The 25,573-nt window shown below is 38.2% G+C and overlaps 5 protein-coding genes, 1 long non-coding RNA gene and 1 pseudogene across 7 annotated transcripts; 5 read left to right on the forward strand and 2 right to left on the reverse strand.

Annotated features, from left to right (window-relative positions):
• The first annotated feature begins 4,476 nt into the window (after nt 1-4,476).
• On the forward strand, nt 4,477-5,633 carry LOC147943293 (uncharacterized). Its single transcript, XR_015558532.1, has 2 exons — nt 4,477-5,283; nt 5,380-5,633. It is a non-coding gene; the product is annotated as an uncharacterized LOC147943293 (long non-coding RNA).
• Nucleotides 5,634-7,573: 1,940 nt separating this feature from the next.
• On the forward strand, nt 7,574-8,469 carry LOC104785698 (copper transporter 4 pseudogene; annotated as a pseudogene). The gene has a single exon (XR_015557228.1). The product of XR_015557228.1 is annotated as a copper transporter 4 pseudogene (transcript).
• Nucleotides 8,470-11,931: 3,462 nt separating this feature from the next.
• On the forward strand, nt 11,932-12,884 carry LOC104785699 (uncharacterized). The gene has a single exon (XM_010510959.2). It carries the CDS (start codon nt 11,984-11,986, stop codon nt 12,737-12,739), a length of 756 nt encoding a protein of 251 aa, XP_010509261.1. The 5' UTR covers nt 11,932-11,983; the 3' UTR covers nt 12,740-12,884.
• Nucleotides 12,885-13,631: 747 nt separating this feature from the next.
• LOC104788928 (cell division control protein 48 homolog C-like) lies at nt 13,632-16,886 on the reverse strand. Its single transcript, XM_087512195.1, has 9 exons — nt 16,160-16,886; nt 15,487-16,076; nt 15,115-15,351; nt 15,005-15,073; nt 14,797-14,901; nt 14,322-14,391; nt 14,177-14,237; nt 13,784-14,075; nt 13,632-13,682 (listed from the first exon to the last, which is right to left on the reverse strand). Exons 1-9 carry the CDS (start codon nt 16,872-16,874, stop codon nt 13,632-13,634), a joined length of 2,190 nt encoding a protein of 729 aa, XP_087368321.1. The 5' UTR covers nt 16,875-16,886.
• A 2,494-nt stretch (nt 16,887-19,380) lies between these two features.
• Nucleotides 19,381-21,943, forward strand: LOC104785700 (protein NRT1/ PTR FAMILY 5.6). Its single transcript, XM_010510960.3, has 4 exons — nt 19,381-19,901; nt 20,026-20,243; nt 20,336-20,880; nt 20,962-21,943. Exons 1-4 carry the CDS (start codon nt 19,757-19,759, stop codon nt 21,803-21,805), a joined length of 1,752 nt encoding a protein of 583 aa, XP_010509262.1. The 5' UTR covers nt 19,381-19,756; the 3' UTR covers nt 21,806-21,943.
• Nucleotides 21,944-22,054: 111 nt separating this feature from the next.
• On the forward strand, nt 22,055-24,355 carry LOC104785701 (uncharacterized). Its single transcript, XM_010510962.2, has 7 exons — nt 22,055-22,464; nt 22,745-22,921; nt 23,016-23,165; nt 23,284-23,385; nt 23,471-23,541; nt 23,663-23,730; nt 23,825-24,355. Exons 1-7 carry the CDS (start codon nt 22,258-22,260, stop codon nt 24,058-24,060), a joined length of 1,011 nt encoding a protein of 336 aa, XP_010509264.1. The 5' UTR covers nt 22,055-22,257; the 3' UTR covers nt 24,061-24,355.
• A 33-nt stretch (nt 24,356-24,388) lies between these two features.
• LOC104785702 (protein MIZU-KUSSEI 1-like) lies at nt 24,389-25,520 on the reverse strand. Its single transcript, XM_010510963.3, has one exon. It carries the CDS (start codon nt 25,439-25,441, stop codon nt 24,677-24,679), a length of 765 nt encoding a protein of 254 aa, XP_010509265.1. The 5' UTR covers nt 25,442-25,520; the 3' UTR covers nt 24,389-24,676.
• Nucleotides 25,521-25,573: the final 53 nt, after the last annotated feature.

Here is a 25,573-nt window from a genome sequence, read left to right on the forward strand (position 1 = left end):
ACTCTGATTTAATAAATTCTGATATTAAAACATGTAACAGATGAAGTTGTGTCTTTATTATGGTTAGTGGTGATAGGATGAGATTTGTACAACTAAAATATGTAGAACTTGCTGTGTTTAGTGTTATAAATTTGGTACTTCCTCTTACATTTTAGTTTGATTTGGAAATCTTGTCTTGATAAGATCTATTGGATGTGATTTTGTCAAATTGGGGTGGTCCAAAGTATGGTGGTACCGCATGATGTGATGAGTAAGAAAGCTGACAATGATTTCATAGGAAATTGTTGGATCGGTTAAACCTTGCTATCAAATCAGCGATAAAAGCTAGGGTCTCCTGTGGATCGTTGTGGTTGTCTGTGGCAAGCTGGTGAAGAATTCGAAGCGCCGAATCCTGGCTGACACGAACTGACCCACTATACGTCTCTCCATCAGTCGAGCGGTTCTGTCGGCTAGTTGCTAATTTAGCATTTAAAGTCTGAGACATTGAGATCACAACTTACTATTGAAGAAAAGAAATGATTGTCAGAAAGAATAAATCAATTCATAACCGAGTAGAAAAAGGAAATAAACGACTGTCACGAAGAAGATATCAATTCATACTTGACTACTAGTGAGCTAAATGTGTGCACGGATTGAGCGAGCACTATTCATAAAGATATGGTCCGCTATATCTAATGAGAGATCGATGAGATTGAATTGTCAAAATGATTATAAAAGTTTGAAATTCATGAAGGTATGATGATAGAAGAATAGTATTTGTCTGATTATTGATAATGTCAATATCTTAATTAAGAAAATTTACATTTATCACTAAATATATTGTTTACGTTTGAGTTTATCTTAGAAGCTACTACAGATAAATAACTTGTTCAATCATTTTTATAAGTGTAGTTCCAAATTTCATAACATTACAATCACTTTTATAAGTCTAGTTCAATATTTCGTAATTCTTTCATCAGTTTATCATGGTATAAGTCTATTCAATTTTTGTGACTTTTGTGTGGGTTATTTTGCTATCACTCTCCTTTGTTCGCATTATTGAAAGCACTGTTCCCGCTGAAGAAAAACAATAGAAAGCTAGGACTTCAATTGATTTTATTTTTCAAATATATAGGTGTGCCTTGACATTAGATCTAGATTCAAAACCAATGGATCGAATCTATACGCTTTTACATCAATCAAGTGGAATTTTGAAATGCATTAGAGAAAAAGTGTAATTTTGAAATAGGTTTTAATTACTCATCGCAAAAAGTGTAAAGTTGGTTTTAGTTGAGTAGATCTCCTTGGCTTATCCGTATAAGTTGGTTTTAGTTGAGAGTTGTAACATCCGCGAACCAATTTTTAAGGTTTTGGTGTGGGTGTCGATCGACACCCTTGGTGTATCGATCGACACCATGTTTTCTGGTTTGGTCCGGTTCGTTTTAATTGCTGTTTGGTTCGGTTTGGTTCAAGGAAAAATCCCTAAATCGTGTTATAAGTAGAGAAGCGACAAATTTAAGGGTTTTAGGGTGTCTTGTCGCCGTTTTCAGAGATAGAGAGAGAGGAGAGAGCCTATTGTGGTGTGAAGGAGATTAAAGGAGAAAGATCAGAATCGTTAGGGTTTGGGAGGAAACCGTTTCGGCATATCAAATCGTTCTCAAAGGTAATGAAATTTGGTAGGTTTATTCCCAAGTCTTTCATCGTCATTCGCCATTTTACATAAGTAGATTTGGATTTAAACTCGATGAGTTATTGGCAGTTTCGTGAGACACGTTTTCTCAGACGCGAGTTGGGACCATCGGAGATTGTAACTGAGATCGTGGTCTCGTGTGGTGCCTGATCGTGCTGAAATTTTGTGGGACGCTTCGTTACTTCTAGGGGTAGCTTTTCACCGGAGCGATTTGATAGTTAACGGTTGGTTTTTATTTTAGGGTTTCGTCTTTGAGACTGTTCTTTTCTGATGTTTCTGTCCAGTTTTGTTATAAGTCGTTTTTGGTTGTGTGGCTTGTTGTAGGGCGTTTCTGGGCTGTTTCAGACGTTAGGAGGGTCTCAACTGGTTGTATTGGTTGTTATAATCAGTTGATAAGGTGAGTGCATGACCATGGCTTATCTAAGCCTGAGAATCCTTTGTTGATCTTGCTTGATTGGTGGTGCTTTGTGGTGTTGTTCTTGCTTGATTGGTTGTGTTAGTGGTGTTGTTCTTGCTTGTGGTGGTTGTGTTATGGTTCTTATAGGTTCCTGAAGGTTTTGGGTGAGGTTGGAACGGATTGGAGATGATTAGAAACGGAGGTTCGTCGTTCAGATTCGTGCAGTTCGCGTCTGCGAAGGGAGTGTCGATCGACACCAGTTAGGTGTCGGTCGACACCAAGTTGCTTGTTATGTGATTTCCTGGTTGGTTTGTGTTTGGTTGATATTTGTTAAGCATTGGTTTCTCAGTGGCTTGTGTGTATAGCCCAGTAGATGGGAGGATTGCCTCACTAAGTATTTGTGATAATACTTACGCATCTCAATTGTTGTTTGTGGTGTGCAGGTAAAGGTATGTGACGTGGAATCATGGCGATGAGGAGGAGGATGATCTAGGGTCTCGTTTGTGTGTTGTTGGTCCTTGCTATATTGTTTTTGTTGGGAACCTTGGATAGATATATGCTAGGTTGTTGGATAGAATGCTTAGGATTGGTATTGTATTGATGTTGTAATGGTTCTGTAGGGTTGGTAGGTTTCCGCTGTGTGTATTGGTTGTTATTGGTTTAAAGAGGAGTTGTGATTTAGGTTGGTCTAGTTAAGTAGTATGGGCTGCTTAATTATGTATTGTATTTAATGTTATTATTAAAAAAAAAAAAAGGGTCGGGTTGTTTCATTTTGGTATCAGAGCCCATACGGTTCTAGGATGGTTAAGTGAATGATTTAGAGTGGTTCAGGAATTTAATTGGTGGAATTATTTTTCCTGTTGCTTGATGCATGATGTTGTGTGGTATAATTGATTATGAGTAGTTAGTCAATTTGCATGTGGTATGGAGTCCTAGTATCATCCTCTTCGAGCCTTTAATGAGATTCCACGGTAAGTGATTTTGTGTATTGTTAGTTGTGTAGTGTTTTTAGCTTCTGTGCGGAGGTTGCAGTTGGCTATTGAAAAGTTGTTGGAAAGTGGTAGATCACGCCGGTATCGGGAAATACCGTTGGCGGTGAGTTGTGTAAGTGGATGCATTGCAAATGGAGTTCATTTGGATTTTTGACTCGTGTGTCTTGTGGAAAGGAAATAGCTCGGGAGTTCTATAAATAGAAAGTTTCCATAAATAGAAGGTTGCTATAAATGGAAAGTTTTATAGGAGTTAGAGCTTTTCTATTTTTTGAAAAGTGTATGGAAATACCTTGGGGGTAGGGTGTTCCAGGGTGACCGGGTGGTGGTCATGGTGGTGTTCGGGATATGAGTTTTCGTGAGGGCGCAATGCTAAAAGAGGAAAGTTTCTAAAAATAGAAGTTTCCAGAAATGGAAAGTGTTGAGGTAGATCTAGTCGGGAGATACTCGTTGACATCGGACTTGTTTGCTCAGGATTGTGTGGGCCCAACTCATGTGATACCGATAGCTCGATGGACTTTGTGGCCAGAGAGTGGGAGTGGTATGTTTGCTTCGGATGACGATTCGTGAGCGCGCTTTAGGGTGACGACCTTAGAGCGGGATTTTGAGACTCCCTGGATACCGTAGCTGTGAGCCGTGGCTCGGCAGTGAGCCGGTATGTCTCGAGGGTTGCGACCCGAGAGCGGGGGGAGTGGGCATGTGAGACTCCCTGGATACCGTAGCTGTGAGCCGTGGCTCGGCAGTGAGCCGGTATGACTCGAAGGTTGCGACCTGAGAGCGGGGGGAGTGTGTGTGTGAGTGACTTCCTGGATGCCGTAGCTTAAGGCGGTTGGCCTGATAGCGAGCCGGCATGATTCGTTGGTTGCGACCACGGACGGGGGAAGCACTGAGTTGTGAGCAAATAGTGTCTTTTGATGTGAGTATATTGACTAGAGGGAGACCTCGTGGTTCAGTCAGAGGTGTGCGGGCTGTTGCGACAGTGCACGGGAAACCTTGGCTGACGGTATTTAGTCCGGTCGGGGACGTGCGGGCCGTGTTGACGGTGGCACGGAGGTCCTTGACCATTGGACGGTTTTGCGGGATTTTGAGACTCCCTGGATACCGTAGCTGTGAGCCGTGGCTCGGCAGTGAGCCGGTATGACTCGAAGGTTGCGACCTGAGAGCGGGGGGAGTGTGTGTGTGAGTGACTTCCTGGATGCCGTAGCTTAAGGCGGTTGGCCTGATAGCGAGCCGGCATGATTCGTTGGTTGCAACCACGGACGGGGGAAGCACTGAGTTGTGAGCAAATAGTGTCTTTGATGTGAGTATATTGACTAGAGGGAGACCTCGTGGTTCAGTCAGAGGTGTGCGGGCTGTTGCGACAGTGCACGGGAAACCTTGGCTGACGGTATTTAGTCCGGTCGGGGACGTGCGGGCCGTGTTGACGGTGGCACGGAGGTCCTTGACCATTGGACGGTTTTGCGGGATTTTGAGACTCCCTGGATACCGTAGCTGTAGGTTGTGGCCTGGCAGTGAGCCGGTATGACTCGAAGGTTGCGACCTGAGAGCGGGGGGAGTGTGTGTGTGAGTGACTTCCTGGATGCCGTAGCTTAAGGCGGTTGGCCTGATAGCGAGCCGGCATGATTCGTTGGTTGCGACCACGGACGGGGGAAGCACTGAGTTGTGAGCAAATAGTGTCTTTTGATGTGAGTATATTGGCTAGAGGGAGACCTCATGGTTCAGTCGGAGGTGTGCGGGCTGTTGCGACAGTGCACGGGAAACCTTGGCTGACGGTATTTAGTCCGGTCGGGGACGTACGGGCCATGTTGACGGTGGCACGGAGGTCCTTGACAGTTGGACGGTTGTGCGGGATTCGAGGACGAATCCTTGTTGGTGGGGGAGAATTGTAACATCCGCGAACCAATTTTTAAGGTTTTGGTGTGGATGTCGATCGACACCCTTGGTGTATCGATCGACACCCTTGGTGTATCGATCGACACCATGTTTTCTGGTTTGGTCCGGTTCGTTTTAATTGCTGTTTGGTTCGGTTTGGTTCAAGGAAAAATCCCTAAATCGTGTTATAAGTAGAGAAGCGACAAATTTAAGGGTTTTAGGGTGTCTTGTCGCCGTTTTCAGAGATAGAGAGAGAGGAGAGAGCCTATTGTGGTGTGAAGGAGATTAAAGGAGAAAGATCAGAATCGTTAGGGTTTGGGAGGAAACAGTTTCGGCATATCAAATCGTTCTCAAAGGTAATGAAATTTGGTAGGTTTATTCCCAAGTCTTTCATCGTCATTCGCCTTTTTACAGAAGTAGATGTGGATTTAAATTCGATGAGTTATTGGCAGTTTCGTGAGACACGTTTTCTCAGACGCGAGTTGGGACCATCGGAGATTGTAACTGAGATCGTGGTCTCGTGTGGTGCCTGATCGTGCTGAAATTTTGTGGGACGCTTCGTTACGTCTAGGGGTAGCTTTTCACCGGAGCGATTTGATAGTTAACGGTTGGTTTTTATTTTAGGGTTTCGTCTTTGAGACTGTTCTTTTCTGATGTTTCTGTCCAGTTTTGTTATAAGTCGTTTTTGGTTGTGTGGCTTGTTGTAGGGCGTTTCTGGGCTGTTTCAGACGTTAGGAGGGTCTCAACTGGTTGTATTGGTTGTTATAATCAGTTGATAAGGTGAGTGCATGACCATGGCTTATCTAAGCCTGAGAATCCTTTGTTGATCTTGCTTGATTGGTGGTGCTTTGTGGTGTTGTTCTTGCTTGATTGGTTGTGTTAGTGGTGTTGTTCTTGCTTGTGGTGGTTGTGTTATGGTTCTTATAGGTTCCTGAAGGTTTTGGGTGAGGTTGGAACGGATTGGAGATGATTAGAAACGGAGGTTCGTCGTTCGGATTCGTGCAGTTCGCGTCTGCGAAGGGAGTGTCGATCGACACCAGTTAGGTGTCGGTCGACACCATGTTTGGTCAGTGTCGATCGACACCTCTCTGGTGTCGGTCGACACCAAGTTGCTTGTTATGTGATTTCCTGGTTGGTTTGTGTTTGGTTGATATTTGTTAAGCATTGGTTTCTCAGTGGCTTGTGTGTATAGCCCAGTAGATGGGAGGATTGCTTCACTAAGTATTTGTGATAATACTTACGCATCTCAATTGTTGTTTGTGGTGTGCAGGTAAAGGTATGTGACGTGGAATCATGGCGATGAGGAGGAGGATGATCTAGGGTCTCGTTTGTGTGTTGTTGGTCCTTGCTATATTGTTTATGTTGGGAACCTTGGATAGATATATGCTAGGTTGTTGGATAGAATGCTTAGGATTGGTATTGTATTGATGTTGTAATGGTTCTGTAGGGTTGGTAGGTTTCCGCTGTGTGTATTGGTTGTTATTGGTTTAAAGAGGAGTTGTGATTTAGGTTGGTCTAGTTAAGTAGTATGGGCTGCTTAATTATGTATTGTATTTAATGTTATTATTAAAAAAAAAAAAAAAAGGTCGGGTTATTTCAAGAGTGATCCTCCGGTTCTATTTGAAGTGTATATATGTCTCTCACAATGTTTGTGGTAGATAAACACAAACATATATAGCTCTCCTTCTCTCCCTCTCTCAAACATAATTTACCTATATTTCACTACCGCAAAATATACAAGTTGTGATTATCCATCTTAAGTCTTAACCATTAATTAGATATAGGTCTCACATAGCCAATTGAAATCAAGATTCAAGAACTTCACAATAACATAGGAAGGAACAAGCATATTTTGCCATGACATCTGCACATAGATATATGTGTGGCGACTTCGGAAGGAGAAAGTGGGTTGAAATCTTCTTTCTTATCGTCCAAAACTCTCCTTTTAGTATATTTGAAGTCGAAGCCACTGATCACTCATTCACTTGGATCGGATCACCAGTACCCTGGATCAACACTTAGAATCGCTCATCATTAAATTCCAAATGGTCAAGACAGACCATCCCCAGCTAGAGCCGCTGCATGGGCCTTCAGTATTGACCATATATAACTTTGAAAAAGCTTTTTAACTATAGTTCCATACCATCTCATGCATCTCTCCTTTTTCATGTTTTATAATCCAGCCATAGCTCTCCTTCTTTTTACTTATTTTCTATGTTTTCTTTTTGTAAAAGTAAACATCAAAGACATCTCGTTTAACTGTTTCTCTGCCGACACAATTTCAAAATATAAGATTAATTTTCGTTGTTAATTTAATTTACATTTTATTGGATCATCTATTTTTTATGAAACTTATACACGTATAAGAAAAACCTTTTAACAAAAAAAATATTACGTACACAAAATAAAAGAAGAAGATACTTTACCTATAGTTAGCTAGCTACTTAGCTTACAAAATGTGTATATATGCATTAATTTGTTTATATATAAGCTGGAAAAAAAACGAATTTTGAGTACAAATATACGGCAAATAAATACTTTATTATGGACATAAGCTTTTTTGAAAGAAAAATCCGACAAGGAAATCTCGAGTTTGCTTCATAACAAGAACATAGCATATAATTAGTAGGACCAGTCTCTTCCTCTCAAGACGAAATACTTTTTATAGGCTAAGACTAGCTGAGTCCCCCTATGTCCACTACGACAACGACCTCTCCCAATTCTCTTTTTTTTTCCCCCACCAAATTAAAAGAAAATGTTGTCGAGCAAAAACGTAGTAGCGGCTTGGAACACCACCAACACTACAACGCAAACGCAAACGCAAACGCCACACAGACCGTCACTGTTACACCCCACTTTTTATTGGGGTTACAACTGCCAAGTGCTCTTCTCAGGATGGCCTGGTTCTGACCGTGGGATGTATGCACTCGCACTTATCTTCGTGTTTTTTTTGGCGTTCTTTGCTGAGTGGCTAACTCGGTGCTCTGACGCAGACTCCATCAAACCGGGTGCTGATAAGCTTGCTAAAGTTGCTTTCCGCACGGCTATGTTTGCCGTTAAGTCCGGCTTTAGCTACCTTGTGATTCTGGCTGTTGTTTCGTTCAATGGTGGCGTTTTCCTAGCCGCGATTTTTGGGCATGCTCTTGGTTTCGCCGTTTTCCGTGGACGGGCTTTTCGGAATGTGGGTCGAGTCGACGGGTAGGAATCGTGAATATCAGTATCTGCATGGTTTAACACCGAACTAAACGAGAATGGAACTTGTTTGGTTTATGGTGTGATTTGTCATTTGTGTGTGTTCATTGACATGTAAAAAAAAAAAGAGAGAGAGAGTTGTTTTGTGATTCGTATCGTACGTTACATTTGGTGAGTGAAGTAAGTGGCGATCTGTTACTATGGTTTTCATTTTATTTGTTTGTGATTGTGAGAGAATAACTTTGCCAATTGTACAAATACTAAATTCTTCTGTGGAATACATCTACAACTACAACAGTTATATTATATATAATGTTTTTGGAAATTAACAAAATAATATTTCCTCTGTTTCTTAAAGATGGAATGTTTTGGAGGTTTTTTTTTAATGCATAGAAGTGTAAGCTGCAGCAAAATTACAGTTAAAAGTTACATTATATAGTTCTAAATAATATTTTTGTAATTCAATAACGTGCAAGTACAAAAGAGACACAAAACACAACACTTTTTAATTACCGAGATCTAGTTAATGTTTACGTTTTAAATTTTTCACTACTTCAAAGAATATTTTCAACACTCATCACAAAGAGTGTAAATTTTACCGCGGATTAGTATTTGTTTACCTTTTAAAAAGTTGAAGTTGCTCATTTTAGTGTTTTTGGTCAAACCATATGTTAACTAAGAGACCAACTCCATAATTGGTAACTCAATGGAAGAAAAAAGTTTACAAATGAAATCTTAAGAAAATAACAATTCAGATGACCTACCTCATTTTTAAAAAACCTCAAAAACGTAACATACTTTATTTCAAAAAATATTAAGGACCATAAGATGATCACTTTAAAAAATATTTGAAAAAGTAACTCATTAAAAAAATTCAGAGAGGAACATACAACCACAAGTATCAACATATAATTTGAATTTTTGAAACTTTTTTAGAATTGTTGGTATCTAAATATCTAATCACTAACTCAGTAATTTTTGAATTAAAAATTGCATTAGTTGAGCAATGGTCACTAAATCTTGATATAATGAATGTCTTAAAACAACTTCTATATTTGAATATATTTAATCTTAAATATCATGTCTTGTTGCCAAATTCATTATGCATGCTTGAGATTTGAATTTTTGTATTTTTAACTAAACAAATCCTCTCAGATTCTCCATAATCTCTAAAAGGCATGATAACTAAACAAATCCTCTCAAATCCTCCAAAATCTCAAATTCACTATGCATACTTGAGATTTGAATTTTTGTATTTTTAACTAAACAAATCCTCTCAAATCCTCCAGAATCTCTAAAAGTCATTATAATCCAAATCCACAACCTGTTTTGAATAACCGTTGATTTTAAAGTAAATTTTTAAATCATCAATTCAATAACAGTGGATTTTAATAGATTTTTTAAAATTCATAATTGAATAACATAGGATTTGTAAATTTTATACAAATCACTTAAACTATCAATTTGAATACACCCCCCTAAGATCCACTTCTATCAAATAAGCAGAGATCCACTTCCGAACACTCACATAAAACCTAACTAATGACCTATGATCAAAGCTCAGAACACACACATTCTAAGTTCATCGGAATTCAAACTGAGAAGAATCCAAATCGATCAACTAGAAAATTACTCCTGGAAACAGTGAAGAGAAAGGATACCTTGTATGGAAATTAGCACGAATCTTTTAGCTAGCTCTCTTCTTCTTTTTCCTTATTCTCCTTCTCCGAGCTTGCGGTGATGTTGTTAGTCTCTCTAAAAAGGGGGACATACTAGACGTAAACACTCCCTTTGGTTGTGGGAAATTTTGAATCAGGAGAACCTTGTTTACCAAAAAAATAAATAAATTAAAATCAATCATTAACTAAATGAATGATGTATCAATGAAACTATGAGAAGATTTTATTAATAATTTTTTTTTAAATGGTATTTCTGGAAAGTGCAATTGAAAAGATGTATTTTTGAAATTTTCTCTAAAAATACATATATAACAAACAAATTTTTTAAATGTCAATAATACACTTTATTTATTCAACTTATCAACCACTCCAACTTCCTAAAATCTATCAACCACTCCAACTTATTCATTTGGCGTTAAGATAAATATACTAATGTTTCAAAGTAAACTCATATGCTCTAAGATTGAATCCTAAAGCATAGACTACATTTTTAGGATGATAATACGCTATTTCCATATACATATCAACAATTTTTTTAAATGAGACATGGATTTCAAATTTTGTTCAAAGAAATACAAAAACAGAAAATGAATACATTTTTGTTTATTCAAATAAATATTTTTATCTTCTCATCGCCTTATTTGTTCAGTCTCTCCTAGAATTTGAGATCATTATTAATTAAATTATTTTTTTTGTGTCACTTCTAACCATTGTTGATTCTAAATTTTTTTTAAAAATAAAGTGAAAAATGAATAAGAAGATAACATAGATTTTGGTTTAGTATCCACCATACATTCCTAATAAACAATTAAAAACACTATTTAACATGGTTTTTCTCTATAGTAGGTAATGTGCATCCTACTATATTAATTGGGAAGTACAAATATAAAACTAACTTTAAAATGTGTAAAAAATTACATTCAATTGCCATTAGAAAAGTTTAATTAAGATTAATTAATTAAAGATACAACACGTTACTGATAAAAATAAAAAAAATCTAGAAAAGTAAAGAAGATCTACTCAAATCAAAACTAATTTGTACTTGACAAAAAAAAAAATTAACAGGTAAGATTTTTTTAAAAATACAGATAATTATTAGTTAACAAAAAAAATTATTTCTCTCTCTAATAAATTATGGACGAAAATTACTAAATATTTTTTAAAAAAACTTATAAACCAATCAGAATTTCAAAACTAAGATTTTATATCCAAGTAGAGAAGTAGACAATAAAATTATTTATTTATAATAACTAGATTTCAAAGATTTTATTAAGACTTTAAATTATTATTCTCCTATCATCTTTTATTTTTTTTACAAATTGTTTGGAACTTTCATATAATACTTATGGTTAATAAATATGCAAAAAAAATTCTGCATATATTGTGATTTGAATTTTCAAAAACGAAGATATATAACTCAATCTATGAAAAAAATGTTTGTCTCAATTTTCACATTGACGGGTTGGTAAAACTAAATTTACATAGTTGATAATTAATAAATTTTATTTGCTCATAATTATAATATTAAAATTACTACTTCATATTTCATAAAATATTGATGCAAATAAAACAAACAAACAATAAAAAACTGCAATGTACATTTAAAAAAAATATTATAATATTCTAAAATAATTAGTATTCAAATAACATATATAGATTTACAGATCAATTAAAAATAAATAATAATAAAAAATTAAAAATAAATATAACAATAATTTAATTATTAGATTATATTTTTTTTTTTAAAATGTTAACCCGTGCTTAAAGCACGGAATATCTTATAGTTATTATACATTAATTAACAATTTTAAAATTTATTTTAGACAGACAAAAAACTGTACAAAATATTCTCAAAATGATGTCGCAATGTCTACGTAATTTCTCCCTTTCCATCTTAAGTCAGTAAAAAAAAAAAGGAATTTTATTACCGAGAAACCATGGTATTTCTACGTAATTTCTCCCTTTCCATGGTATTTCTACGTAACCAATACTAGTAAATTGAAAATAGTCTCTGAGTTGCCCGGGAAAGTCAGCCCAACTCCAAGGCGAAAATTGTAAAATTAAGCCCAACCCAAGCCCAAAATTGTAAAATTAACAATTTTATTTTACAGATACATTTAAAAAAAAAAAAATTTAAAAGGAACAGATAAAATAGCTCTCTGTCTCTCTCGTCCGTGGGATACCAATGGCGACGATGATCGGATTTAACCTCTCCGGCTTCAAATCAACATCGTTCTTCTCCTCGCGGGACCTCGATTCTCTCAACTCAAAGCTATCTTCACTCTCTCTCAAACCCTCACCGCAGCCACGAAAATCGACGGTTATCCGTATGGGCGGCGGTCCAAGAACATTCCCAGGCGGCGTATCGAAATGGCAATGGAAAAGGATGCAAGCGAAGAAACAGAAACAGCTACTCAAAGCGAGGCTATGCCGAGAACGCCAGATCTACGAAATGAGGAAACGAGCCGAGCTTAAAGCGGCGGTTGCTGAGCTCGAACGACCTTGGGAACCTGTTCAGAAACCTCCGAATCTGTTCTCCGTTTGCGCCGACGAGCAAGTTAAGGTGCTCGCGGATCGGTTTCAGAAACCTGGAGGATTCGATCTGTGGACTGATCGAGATGGTCCTCAGTTGTTTGAGAGTGGTGGTGTTGATGATTTGCCTTCCGCTAGGTTTTTTCCTAAAGGCGTTGTTCATAGTGTGAAGCCTTATGGTAGATTATCAAACTCCGATTCTGATGGTGAAGAAGAGATTGAGCCTAAAGATGGGAAGATACGTGGTCGTAGGGTGAGGAAGAAGGTTGGAATCAATGGGATTGAGAGAGGTGAAGGAGGTAAGAAGAGGATTGAGAATCGTGTTCATGGTGGGAGTTTGAGAAATGGAAGGTCTCAGGTATATGAAATGACTTTGCAGAACGATGGGAGATACCAAGTTGGATCTTAGATTATATGATCAATGATGATGATGTCTCTCAACATAAACGTTGTATGTAAAACCTGTATGTGCTTATGCTTAATCATCTCACAGATGTATGTCTCTGTTCAAGTATTAGTTTTAAGAGATGGATCAATGATTGAGATTATAGGCATTGCCAAATGTGTATAGATATGAGTGTGCAAGTGTAAGTTTCTTGAATCTGTCTATAGGATAGTATCAGTTTACAGGATGTGGTTTTCACTCTCAAGAAGACTGTTAGGTGGTGATAGGGAATGATGTAATTTTTATAATTCATGTGGTGTAGTAATCATTTTACTGGCTATACATGAGTTCAAAGGATGATGGAACATGATGCAGGTAATTTTTTTAGTGTTTCTATAAGCTTCTGTTCTAGTGTACCATATCAATGATTGAGATTATAGGCATTGCCCATATATATATGTATAGATAGTTATGACTTATGAATGTGTGTTTCTTGAATCTGTCTATTGGATAGTATCAGTTTACAGGATGTGGTTTTCACTCTCAAGGAGACTGTTAGGTGGTGATAGGGAATGATGTAAATTTTCCAATTCGTGTGAGTTACATTTTAGTTTGTGTAGTTATCATTTCAAATGGCTTACACATGAGTTCAAAGGATGATGGAACATGATGCAGGACAATTTTTTAGTGTTTCTATTAGTAAGCTTCTGTTCTAGTGTTTACATCAGTGAATTGTCTCTCTTGTTCCTCTTTATAACTTGCTTTCACATGGTAAGGAAATTGTGAATATATTGTATATTTTGGTTAGAGATATCTCTTTTACGATTCTCATTGCGAAATGGAGGAAAATGTTCTAAGAGAGCAAAAACAAACAGGACTTGTGATGTAAAGTGATAACTCAAGTCGATATGTCTCTTCAATTGGCGTCTTCAAACTTTGTGAAAATTCTATCGTAATCCCTAATATCCTGCAGAAATTAAAAGTAGCATACAAAGAAAGAAGCGTATAAGAAAAGAACTGTGTTTATGAGTTATAAAGAAGAAAGAAGCATTGATTCAAGTCACTAACCTGATTCTTGAGAGAAGGTTTGTGAGGTTTCGCAAAATGAACCATCTTGATAGTTGTTCTATCTTTGAAAGCCGCAAAAGCCGCTTGTTTGACCAGAGACTCAAGATCAGCTCCACTATAATTCTCACAATGCTCCGCTATAGCGTTCAAATCAACGCCGCTTGGATCAATTGGAAAATGCCTCGCCAGAGATTTCAGGATCGAATAACGTTGGATCGGGTTTGGGAGTGGTATATAGAATTTTTTTCCAAACCTGCCTGCCCTTAGAAGAGCGGGGTCTATCCTTTCAGGCCTAATTCACCAAAAGAAAAAATAAACCGAGTTGAATAACATGTCATAGTAAATTAAACAAGCTAAGTACTCCACCCGTAACTCAGAGCAGAAAAAACTAACCTGTTTGTAGCTGCAATAACAATTACACCATCTCGTTTTTTTCCGCCACTCAATTCAATAACTGTCAAAATTAGCAAATCATTAGTTAGCAGCATTAAGACAAGTTTCAGTACATTGTTGGAGAATGAGATTTAAAACTAATCACCCACCTGAGTCAAAGGTCGTTCAACAACCCAAGCACCTTGCTCTCCACGTTTTCTTGTTAAAGCATCCACCTACAGAGAGTCAGAGAGCTTAAAAGAACATATATCACTGCTCGGGAACTTGTTTTATTTTCTAGAGAGCGTCCTAACTTCTTGCAACAATATTTCTTAAAGACAGATGATCCACTCCAACTTCTTCAACACACATGTACGTTTTCATTTTCAAGCTGTATGAGAAAGAAACATCTCACAAGCCAAAAACCGACTCATCTCATAAGGCAAAAGCCTTGGATCTTGTCTTCTCAAAGGTAGAACAATCAATATGAACCTCTTGCTACTAAGTTTTTGAATTTTATTTATTTTGAATTTAGTTCTCAATTCCGTTTCTGTTATAAATATTTGCTTTCAACAAAAAAAGTGTTTGGCTTTCAATGTTCCATACTCTACTAGTTTATAATCCATTTTTGTAACACTGACCTCATCAAAGAAGATTATGCATGGTGCGCATGTCCTAGCACTACTGAATAACTCCCTAATAGCCTTTTCGGTCTCTCCAACATACTTGCTCAGAAGCTCTGGACCCTATACATCAATAATATGAAAAAAGCTAAAAAATCAGAAAAGATCAAAAATTTGAAAGTGTTGTCAGCCTTCATACGCAAAACAGAAACTAACGAAAGGCAACCTGGACGTGGATATAGTCGACTCCTGCCTCGTTAGCAACGTTTGAATCCCTGAAAAGAAAATGCAATGCCTAAAATGAGATGAACCACGTACACCTTAATAAGGCACAACATAGAATGCAAATATGCGTGTATTTTTCTCAATTGTCAAAGCTTGTCTCAAACCAAATTCTTTGTTTACTAAATTTATTATTACCTTGCATTTTTCCGGGAATTTTAATGGTAAAATAACATGGTCATAAAACTCCTCTCTTAGATGATCAAGGCCACCAACATCATCCCACGTTACATCAGGCCTAGTAGAGAATCCTTCTCTAGCTAAACTAGGTTGAACTTCTTTCAGCGCTTCCTGTTACACAAATGAAAACCTTAATTATGAAATTACGTACACAGATATTACCGGTTAAAAAAGTTGAGTAGAAAGACTTAGTACTCTCATGCATTTGGGTACTTGAGTTGAAAGAGAAAACTTATAACTGGTCACCTCGAAATCTGAGGTGGTGTAGAAGAGATTTTTTCTCTCTTCCTCTGACAATGTTTGCCTCATCAAGGAATCAAGATCGGTACAATGTTCTGATTTTCTTGAATATATAACTCTCTTGGCCATGACCTTGCCAGCCGCCATGACCAAAACCTCAAAATCAGCACCAACGAATCCGGAAGTCAGACGAGCAATCCTTGCACAGTCCAAATTGCCATCCAGTACTGGAAGGCCACGGATAGCCAAAGAAAATATCTCTTCCCTAGCCTTCTCATCTGGCACACCAAGGCAGATCTCTTTGTCAAATCGCAAAGATCTCCTCAACGCCGGATCAAGAGCGTCAGGCTTGTTGGTAGCTCCAATTACAAGCACATGTCCTCCAGGCTTACAACTCAAGTTCCTATCTTTTTGCTTCAAGAGCATATACTTCTCCTCCATGCAACTCAGTAACTGCGTCACGATACGTGTGTCCATACCCTTCTGCTGATTCTCCCTCTTTGATGCAATTGCGTCAATCTCATCGATAAAGATAATAGAGGGTGCTGTTCTATAGGCTTTAGAAAAGAGTTCCCTGATATTCTCTTCTGATCCACCTAGAAGAAGTAAAATGCCAATTTATTATTACCAAACCAATCTTGAGAAAACAAAGAAAGATATAATTAAGAGGTCATCATACCTGAAACACCAGAAACCAATTCAGAAGCAGAACGCATATAAAAGGGTACACCAGTTTCATTGGCGATGGCATTAGCCAGTGTGGTCTTTCCACAACCAGATGGACCATAAAGTAATAAACCAGAAATTGGTTTCATACAAAGAGCTTGCGTTAAGTCAGGACACAAAAGTGGGAGTTTCACATCAAACATGAGCTCATCCAAAACACCTTTCAACCCACCCAAGTCCTTAAAGGTCGGTCCTTTTATTACCTCCACATCACAACCTTTACTTCCGTCTTCACTAGACATAGCTTGCATCTTCATTGTAACTGGCGTTTTGGATTTATTAGAGTAAGAAACACGTAAACCATCATTGGTGATATCAAACTGCATGTTATCGTCTGATGTCAATACATTTCCAGATGAGGAAGCAGAAGAATGTGGTGATGATTCTGATATACATAAACCCGAGTTCCTCTGTTCGGAATCATCTCGCCTCTGTTTCTTCCTATTACCCTCACTTTCATCGTCTTCTTCTTCTTCACTCAAGGAGTTTATGATTTGTTTGACTTTGATCATGAGGATCTGACGTCTCAACCGGACGCATTCACGGTTCTTGGAACGAAGGTCATCTACAATCTCCTCCACAGTTAATCCCTTATTCCTTGATTCTATAACAAGTTTCGTAAATCCCCTAATAGGAACGCTCCCGCTGCTACTGCCTCTTTTCCCCATCTCAAATGTTTTTCAGACTGGTGTTTCTGGGAAACAGGGGAAGGAGTGTTCTAAATACAAAAATGGGGGAGGTGTAGCAGCTGAAACCCTAACTCAACTTGAAGTGGCGCAGACAATTTTTTTTTTTTAATTTTTGTCTTCCGTGGAAGTCACGAGATTGATAGGAAAAACGAAACCCTAATTACTCACTTGGGCCTTCGATATCATAATGGGCTTATAGTTCAATAACTTTTGGATGTGTCTTGTATGTGTAGTGGTGTTTCAATTGATAGAAACTTTATTTAGTCTGTTATTCTTGATCAGCACTAATTGGTGATCACTTGAATACTTAAATGTATATTGGATGTCAATAAGATTATCTTTGATAATGGCATGATCTACACAAATTAGCTTTTTATTGCCACTTCTTCGTGTGGTACGTTATCCGCGATATCAATCATTGGCATACATGTCAATATAAAGTATTGTTGATACTATTCCTTCAGGTACTCTGATTCACTATATGTATATCTAATCCAATGGGAATGGCTCCACTTGTAAGACCATCGTGTCTGCTCTGAATTGGTTTAGCCATTTTATCGGCGTTCAATCAATTGTCATCTTCAGCTCTTGATTGTAACGTCCTCTGACTCATCAACCATTGCATGGTGCTTCATTTTATTTACAGCCATATGAGTTGGAATGTGTCTCCCATGACCCACTTCTACTGACTACTATTTTAGCAGTGCATATATAACAATGGGAGACTGTACATATTACAACTTTTTTATGGGGAGCAAAGCACGTGAAATGTATAGAAGGATGTGGCTTAGTGGAGGTTATAGCAATTTCCATCAAATTTCAAATCGTTTAAAAGTATTTTGTTTATCTTGTTGCCATGCACAACCATGTGAAAGTAGTCATTCTAGCTTCCGTTGCTTTTCACTTCTCAGAGTCTCAAAAAAGAAAACATAAAAAGAAAGAGAGAAAATAGTAGGACTTTTTGGCAAGAAATCAACAAGGCGTATGTGTTGTTCAAGTTGTCCATTGAAGCGTCTACTACGAGGATATGAGCTTATGCCTTATGATATCAAAACTTCCCTTACGAATGGAAACTCTAAGCCAATTTTAGTAGTTTTTTCTTTTCTTTCAAAAGTAACTTCACCGAAGTGGAGGTCCTACTTCCGGGCAAAACATGTTTTTCATTTTTCTGTTAAGGTGGTGAAAAGAAAAGACCATTCATTGGAAAATGAGGTTTTTATGTGGCAACACTCAAAATAGTTTTTCTTTAAAGTTCCCCCCACCATTTGCAATATAGTCATACTTGCTAAGCTGCGCCAAGTCTTATTACAAAATCATCTCTTACTTTTCTTTTCAGTACTGTTTGTTTTCGTTGGTACTGTTTGTAGAAAATTCACTCAATAGTGGTTACCACTATATATATATATGGGGAAAAGGTTTATCCACTTTCCTAGCCAAGCCATAATGTCACATTTGATACAAGAATACAAGATAGTATGTCGACTCTTAAATGCTTATCGGAGCGTATACAATCTTCAAGATAAGTTTGGATTTTGTTAGTAATTGCAAATCCACTAAACCTTGACTATGATCACAAACTAATGATTCATTGGTGTCATGATCACCTTAAAACATTTTCCTCGACAAAAATCCATTTAAATCACTGTACTGTGAGCATTAAAACTAGTACATATAACTTTTAGCGCGTTTGCATTTTTCTAATTATATGAGTAATAATAACCCGTAGCTGTAATTCTTTGTTCTTCATGAGTGGTTGTGGTAATAGTAATGTATCAAAGTATAATGATCAACTATAAGAGACATAAATTAAGCTCAATATCTCTTGGCATGACATTGTGAAAATTTGTGCGGCTTAATGTTATATATTTGTGGTTGTTGAATATGTTATGAGTATGGTTAGAAGGTGTAGGATCTAGGTACTGAAGTATTGTAAATGGTAAAATACCAAAGAGAGGTGAGATCTATTTTGAAACGAAGAAGGTCAGTAGAGACTAGACTAGAGTCAGTGAAGTGAAGCATGGAAGCATTGGATTTATTGAGCTATGTTATGCATCTCAGATCCTAATGGAGTAGGGTAGTCAGGATTAAGGGTTGTAATATTGCCTTGGCAAGAAGATAATTGTGACAAGATGCAGAATATTGAGAGATTTGATTCCCAATAAGGAAAGTAAATTGAGCGGGTAGTTTTTACTTGACTTCATATTCTTCATTTTGTTCTGTCAGAAAAAGGATAACATTTTTTGTGAATTTATAATCTTTGTATTTATATACCGTACGTACGTAGTTAAGGGAATATATCTTTCTTGTTTTTGCCTGGAAAGGTGAAAGGAATATAAAAACGATCCTGTAAAAGGACAAGTTGAGGATGGAAAAAAAAAAGGACAAGTTGAGGATGTGATCTTCAACTTGCAGTTTCATTCTCGGTTTCGGATTTTTGACAATAAGAAGTTTAACATATATGTTTTTCATTGACCAAGTTGTAGGAAAAGCAAACGAATTGAGAGCTATGTTCTGTCTTGACATCTCTCTGATACTTCTCTTTCGTACTTAGCTCTTGCAAGTGCAACTTTATGTGACCTTAGCTTTTAGATTATTTACTTATATTTTCATCTATGCGGATACGGTCCTCAACGAGAATGTGAAGCAAAATAAAAGATATATAATTAGAAAATAAAGCAATGTGAAAGAGTGAGCACATGATATGGAGAACACTGTATAAGATGATGAGTCAACACAGCGAGCTTAAGCTTATATAAAGAGGACCAGGTTTGCTTCTTCTCTAACAGATCACTTCACACACACACTTCTTAAGAATCAACTCCCTCGTGTAGTGTGTTTTGTCCATTAAAGTTTTGAAATATATGGAGCATAAGAAGATTGGTGCAGAACTTCAAGATTCGTACGATGATCAACAGAAATGGGTTCTTGATTCTTCTCTCGATAGCAGAGGACGTGTTCCTCTTCGAGCTCGAACTGGCGCTTGGAGGGCTGCACTCTTCATCATCGGTATAGAACTTTAGTTTGATTGTATATACTGAAAATTTTATACCATAGAACTGAAACTATGCTATAATAGCCCAAAATAGAAATCTTTGTGAAAGTCTTTTCTGTTTTCATCTACTCTGCGCAGTAATCGAATTCAGCGAGAGACTTAGTTACTTTGGACTAGCTACGAACTTGGTTGTCTACCTAACAACAATTCTCCACCAAGATCTCAAGACGGCTATAAGAAATGTGAACTACTGGTCAGGTGTCACTACTTTAATGCCTCTTCTTGGAGGCTTTGTAGCCGACGCTTATCTCGGCCGTTACGTTACTGTCTTGGTTGCAACCACCATTTATCTTATGGTAATATATGTTCTTGATTCTTGATTACCCTAATCCACTTTATTTATAAATTCCATAAACAACGTTAAACTGTGTCTTGATGTGTTAAACAGGGTTTGCTTCTCTTAACAATGTCCTGGTACATACCGGGCTTGAAACCTTGTCACCAAGAAATGTGTGTTGAACCTAGGGAAGCACACAAAATAGCCTTCTTCATTGCCATGTACTTGATATCCATAGGGACTGGAGGTCATAAGCCTTCCCTTGAGAGCTTTGGTGCTGACCAATTCGACGATGATCATGTCAAAGAAAGAAAGATGAAGATGTCTTTCTTTAACTGGTGGAACGTGAGTCTATGTGCTGGTATCCTAACGGCTGTGACTTCTGTTGTCTATATCGAAGACCGGGTTGGTTGGGGTGTTGCTGGCATCATACTAACTGTAGTCATGGCTATATCACTTCTCATCTTCCTCGCTGGTAAACCATTCTATCGTCACCGGACACCTTTGGGGAGTCCTTTGACCCCAATGTTGCAGGTCTTTGTTGCCGCTATAGCCAAAAGAAATCTACCTTATCCATCTGATCCTTCTCTTCTTCATGAAGTTTCCAAAGCAGAGTTTACTAGTGGTCGGCTTCTCTGTCACACTGAGCATCTTAAGTGAGTAGCAGCAAACTCAAACAATGTCCCATTTGATTTCTTGAGCATCCTAAACTGATTCTGACGAGTGGTCCCTTGCAGATTTCTTGACAAGGCAGCAATAATCGAAGACAAGAATCCTTTAGCCCTAGAGAAACAGAGTCCATGGAGACTTGTAACGTTGACAAAAGTAGAAGAAACAAAGCTAATCATCAACGTGATTCCCATATGGCTCTCCACGCTGGCCTTTGGCATCTGCGCGACACAAACTTCGACCTTCTTCATCAAACAAGCAGTGACCATGGACAGACACATAGCTGGCTTCACACTTCCTCCAGCTTCAATGTTCTCACTCACCGCACTCACACTGATCATATCAATCACCATCTACGAGAAACTCCTCATTCCCTTGCTAAGACGCATCACACGGAACCAAAGAGGCATCAACATCCTCCAAAGAATCGGGACCGGTATGCTTTTCTCCCTCATCACCATGATCATTGCAGCTCTAGTTGAGAAACAACGATTAGACCGTACCAATAACAACCACAAACCAACCATGAGTGTGATATGGCTAGCTCCACAGTTCATAATCATTGGCATTGCAGACTCCTTCACACTCGTTGGACTCCAAGAGTACTTCTACGACCAAGTCCCTGATTCAATGAGAAGCTTAGGTATAGCGTTTTACCTAAGTGTCATAGGCGCGGCTAGCTTCCTTAACAATCTCCTCATCACAGCCGTTGATACCCTCGCGGAAGATTTCTCCGGGAAGAGTTGGTTCGGTAAGGACCTTAACAGCAGCCGGTTAGACCGGTTCTACTGGTTTCTCGCCGGTTTAACCGCCGCCAATATATGCGTCTTTATGGTTGTAGCAAAGAGATGCCCTTACAAAAGTGTACAGCCTAGCCAAGACTCTACTGATTCGTCCGTGTCAGCCGCCTAAATAAACAAAGACATGCACTATGTCACTAAAAGTTTTCTAAAGTTAAAAGATTTATACTTTGATATTTTATTTTGTTTCACATTGTTTGGTTTGTATAATCTTTTTAATATCCTAAATTATTACCAATCAAATCCAAAATATATTTTCAATGTCATAACAAAGTAACAATAGTAATTTAAAAAATAAAAAAGACAAGTTGAGTGAAATCGAACGGTTGACGTATATTCCGCGGATCTTTGTTGTTTTACCAAAATACCCTTCTCCTTCTCCAAGCAAGATTTAGGGTTTCTCTCAAAGAGTTTACCTTTTCTCCCTCTTCTCTCTCTTTCTCTTTCATGTCGATGTCTCCGATATCCATCGTAATTCAATTTCCTTCAATTGATGTGACCTTCGATTCAAAATCCACCAACCCAGAATCGGGTTACTCATAGAAAAGAGTGATAGTGAGAGATATGAATGTTGACGCTAGAGTCGGTGTGGCGGTGGATGGAGCACAGAGTGCTCTGAACGCTGCAACCACTGTTCATAGTAGCGTCGTCCCGCAGATTAATCCGCAGGGACAGTTAGGCACCGTCCAGAATTTACTTGCTGGAGGTATTGCTGGCGCCTTTAGCAAGACCTGTACTGCTCCTCTTGCTCGCCTCACCATCTTGTTTCAGGTCTGGTTCGAGATTTGAGTTTCTTTTTTCTCGTTTCGTCAATGTGGGTATCACATAGAATTTGTAAAAATTGAGTCTTTTTTGAACTTGGTATTGAGGTTTTGGATTAGGAATTTTGATGTGAGGGTTTAAGAACATTGAGTGAGCTCATGAAGTCATTAGTCATGTATAATTCGTTTTGTCCTTTTGGGTTTTATCACACATTTTGACACTCGTAGCAAAGTTCGAGGCTTTATTTCTTGTGTTTTTATTAAGAAGGTTGTTGTCTTGTCTTTTACAGTTGCAAGGCATGCAAGCAGAAGGTGCAGTGTTAAGCCGTCCAACCTTATGGTGTGAAGCTTCTCGTATTATCAACGAGGAAGGATTTAGAGCCTTTTGGAAAGGGAATATGGTTACTGTAGCACACAGGATTCCCTATACTGCAGTAAACTTCTATGCATATGAAGAATACAATAAAGTGAGTTGCATTCTATCTCTAATATGTGTTTTCTGTAACCTTTTATTACCATGATTTGTCACTCAGCCTCACAATGCCTCCTTTGTTTTTGCAGTTTTTCAATTCAAATCCAGTCGTACAGAGTTTTATAGGAAATAGGAGTGGCAACCCGATTGTGCACTTTGTTAGTGGTGGCTTGGTTGGAATTACAGCTGCTTCAGCTACCTATCCCCTCGATCTTGTCAGGACCCGTCTTGCTGCACAGGTAAATTGGTTTCTTATCCTTAAAATTTTGTGTTTCTTCTTGAATATGATGTTTGAAAGCTTTATTTATTTCCTTGATCTAACCAGTTGTATTTTCATGGCTATGTGATCCTTCCCAGAAAAATGCAATGTATTACCAGGGTATTGGGCATGCTTTCCGTACCATATGCAGAGACGAGGGACTTCTGGGTCTGTATAAAGGACTTGGTGCTACATTGTTGGTATGCTTTGTTTACTTTCCCATTTTCTCTTGTGCAAACTTTGTTGGTTCTTTAACTTCTTCTTGGTACATCTTTTGTGATGCAGGGTGTTGGGCCAAGTCTTGCTATCAATTTCGCTGCGTATGAGTCTTTGAAATCATGTTGGCAGTCTCATAGGTAAAAGTCGTCAATAACTGGGAATTTTCAGTTACTTTTGCACTCCCTATTGAGTTTATTTGTTTTGTTCAGATGCTAACTCATCATACTTATATTACTATTTTCTTTGAAACTTCTTCAGGCAAAATGATTCGAAAGTGCTTATTGGTCTTAGTTGTGGAGGTCTAGCTGGAGCTGTTTCTTCAACAGGTTTACTATTCCACCTGACCTTCTCTCTGCGTTATAGTTTTTAGCTTCAATACATATCTGCTTCTTACTATATGCATGCCCATAATTTTTGTAGCTACATATCCATTGGATCTTGTGAGAAGAAGAATGCAAGTGGAAGGAGCTGGTGGAAGAGCGCGAGTATATAACACTGGACTGTTTGGAACATTCAAACACATATTCAAGTCAGAAGGCCTCAGAGGGATTTACAGAGGAATATTGCCTGAATATTACAAAGTGGTTCCTGGCGTTGGTATCCTCTTCATGACAATGGAGGCTTTCAGGATACTCTTAACTTCTCTCCCCAATTGACAACTTGCACTTATACTTTAGAGTTAGTATAAGAAAGGAACAACTTGGTCATCTTTTCCAACGCTTTTGGTAGTAAATTTTCTTCTTCTTACTGCCGTGAAAATATAGAGAATTTTTTTCCAGTGTGTAGGGTTAGTCACTTAGTTGCACTTGGGTGTTAAAAACATTCATATTTACACTGTTCCACGTGAGCATATCTGCTGAGAATAACATTTGTGTCTTGTTCTTTCTCTGTTTGCCATCATGTTCACACATTCTAATGATGATATACTTATGTAAGTTTTTGTTTGCTTCACATCCTGTGTTTTTGTATTTATAACAAAGATGAGATTTTAACAGTCCTCCAAATGAGAACATTTTGTTACTTCCAAAAAAGATTACAACTCCTCAAGAAAATCTTGAAACAATCATCAGTCTTTCTAACAAAGAATGTTTTACAAAGATCAAGAACTCAAATCCAAAAAGACCCACAAGGAACTATCTCATCAAGAACTCTCAAAATCCTAAAACACTAAAGAGACCTAACTCATCTGTCTTCACAAATCTCTGAACCCGAACAAAAAAACCAAAACTTTATGAAAAGGATTCATAAGTTATAATACCCCAAATGGCCAATTCAACTAGACGTCCTGAGCAAGAAGATACTGAGTTCTTGAGCCGAGTTAGCATCCGGGTTAATGAGATGAAACGACTCGGAGTCAGAGCTACCAACAACATGCTCATAATTGGCCCTCATATACATAACCTCATCAGCATCCGAATCACCCGACCCGGATCCAGAAGGCAACACACCCGCACCAACCGTCATCGACTCCAACCTCTTCAACATCATCCTCGTCTCTTCATTAGCGCTTCTCCTCACAGCAAACCCTAGCTTCCTCCCGTTACAAAACATCGTCCAAACGGGTACGGATCTCAGCAAACACGACTTCAACTCGGGTCGGGTCGGACACTCCAAAGCAACACGAACGAGACCCGAACCCATCTCCTGAACCAACTGGCTCGTAGCTATAGAAAGCTCGAGGAGAAGGATTGGTTTAACAGAGAGACGGTCGTGCTGAACGCAGAACCACACGTGTCCTTTTCTTCTACCAAATATAGTACCAATCACCATCGTCTTGGAAGGTCTCTGCGGCACAGTCACGGCGGAGAGGTTGTAGTAGTCGTCGGAGGCGGCGGAAGTAACTACAGCCTCAGAGGAAGAGGCGGATGAAGAAGCTGAATCTTGAACGTCGATGTCGTCTCTAAGGGAAGTGCTGAGACGTTTCTTGGAAGCTCCGATGGAAGTTGTTGCTCCTCCGGGGAACGATACGGTGGTTGGATTCGTCTGAGGTGTGATACATGGAAGAAGAAATCGACGGAGTGAGTCGATTTTGGTCATCTCTTCTTTATTTCTCTTTGGAAAGATGAAATGAGTTTTTTGTTTTTTTTGTTTTCTTTTTCTGAGAGTTTGCAGAGAGAAATCTGAAAAACTCTGTTTCTTGTGTTTGCTTTTTATATAAAGGAAGCGCGA

Source organism: Camelina sativa, chromosome 5 (assembly GCF_030686135.1).
Source record: "Camelina sativa cultivar CO46 ecotype springtype chromosome 5, ASM3068613v1".
NCBI classification, from domain to species: domain Eukaryota; kingdom Viridiplantae; phylum Streptophyta; class Magnoliopsida; order Brassicales; family Brassicaceae; genus Camelina; species Camelina sativa.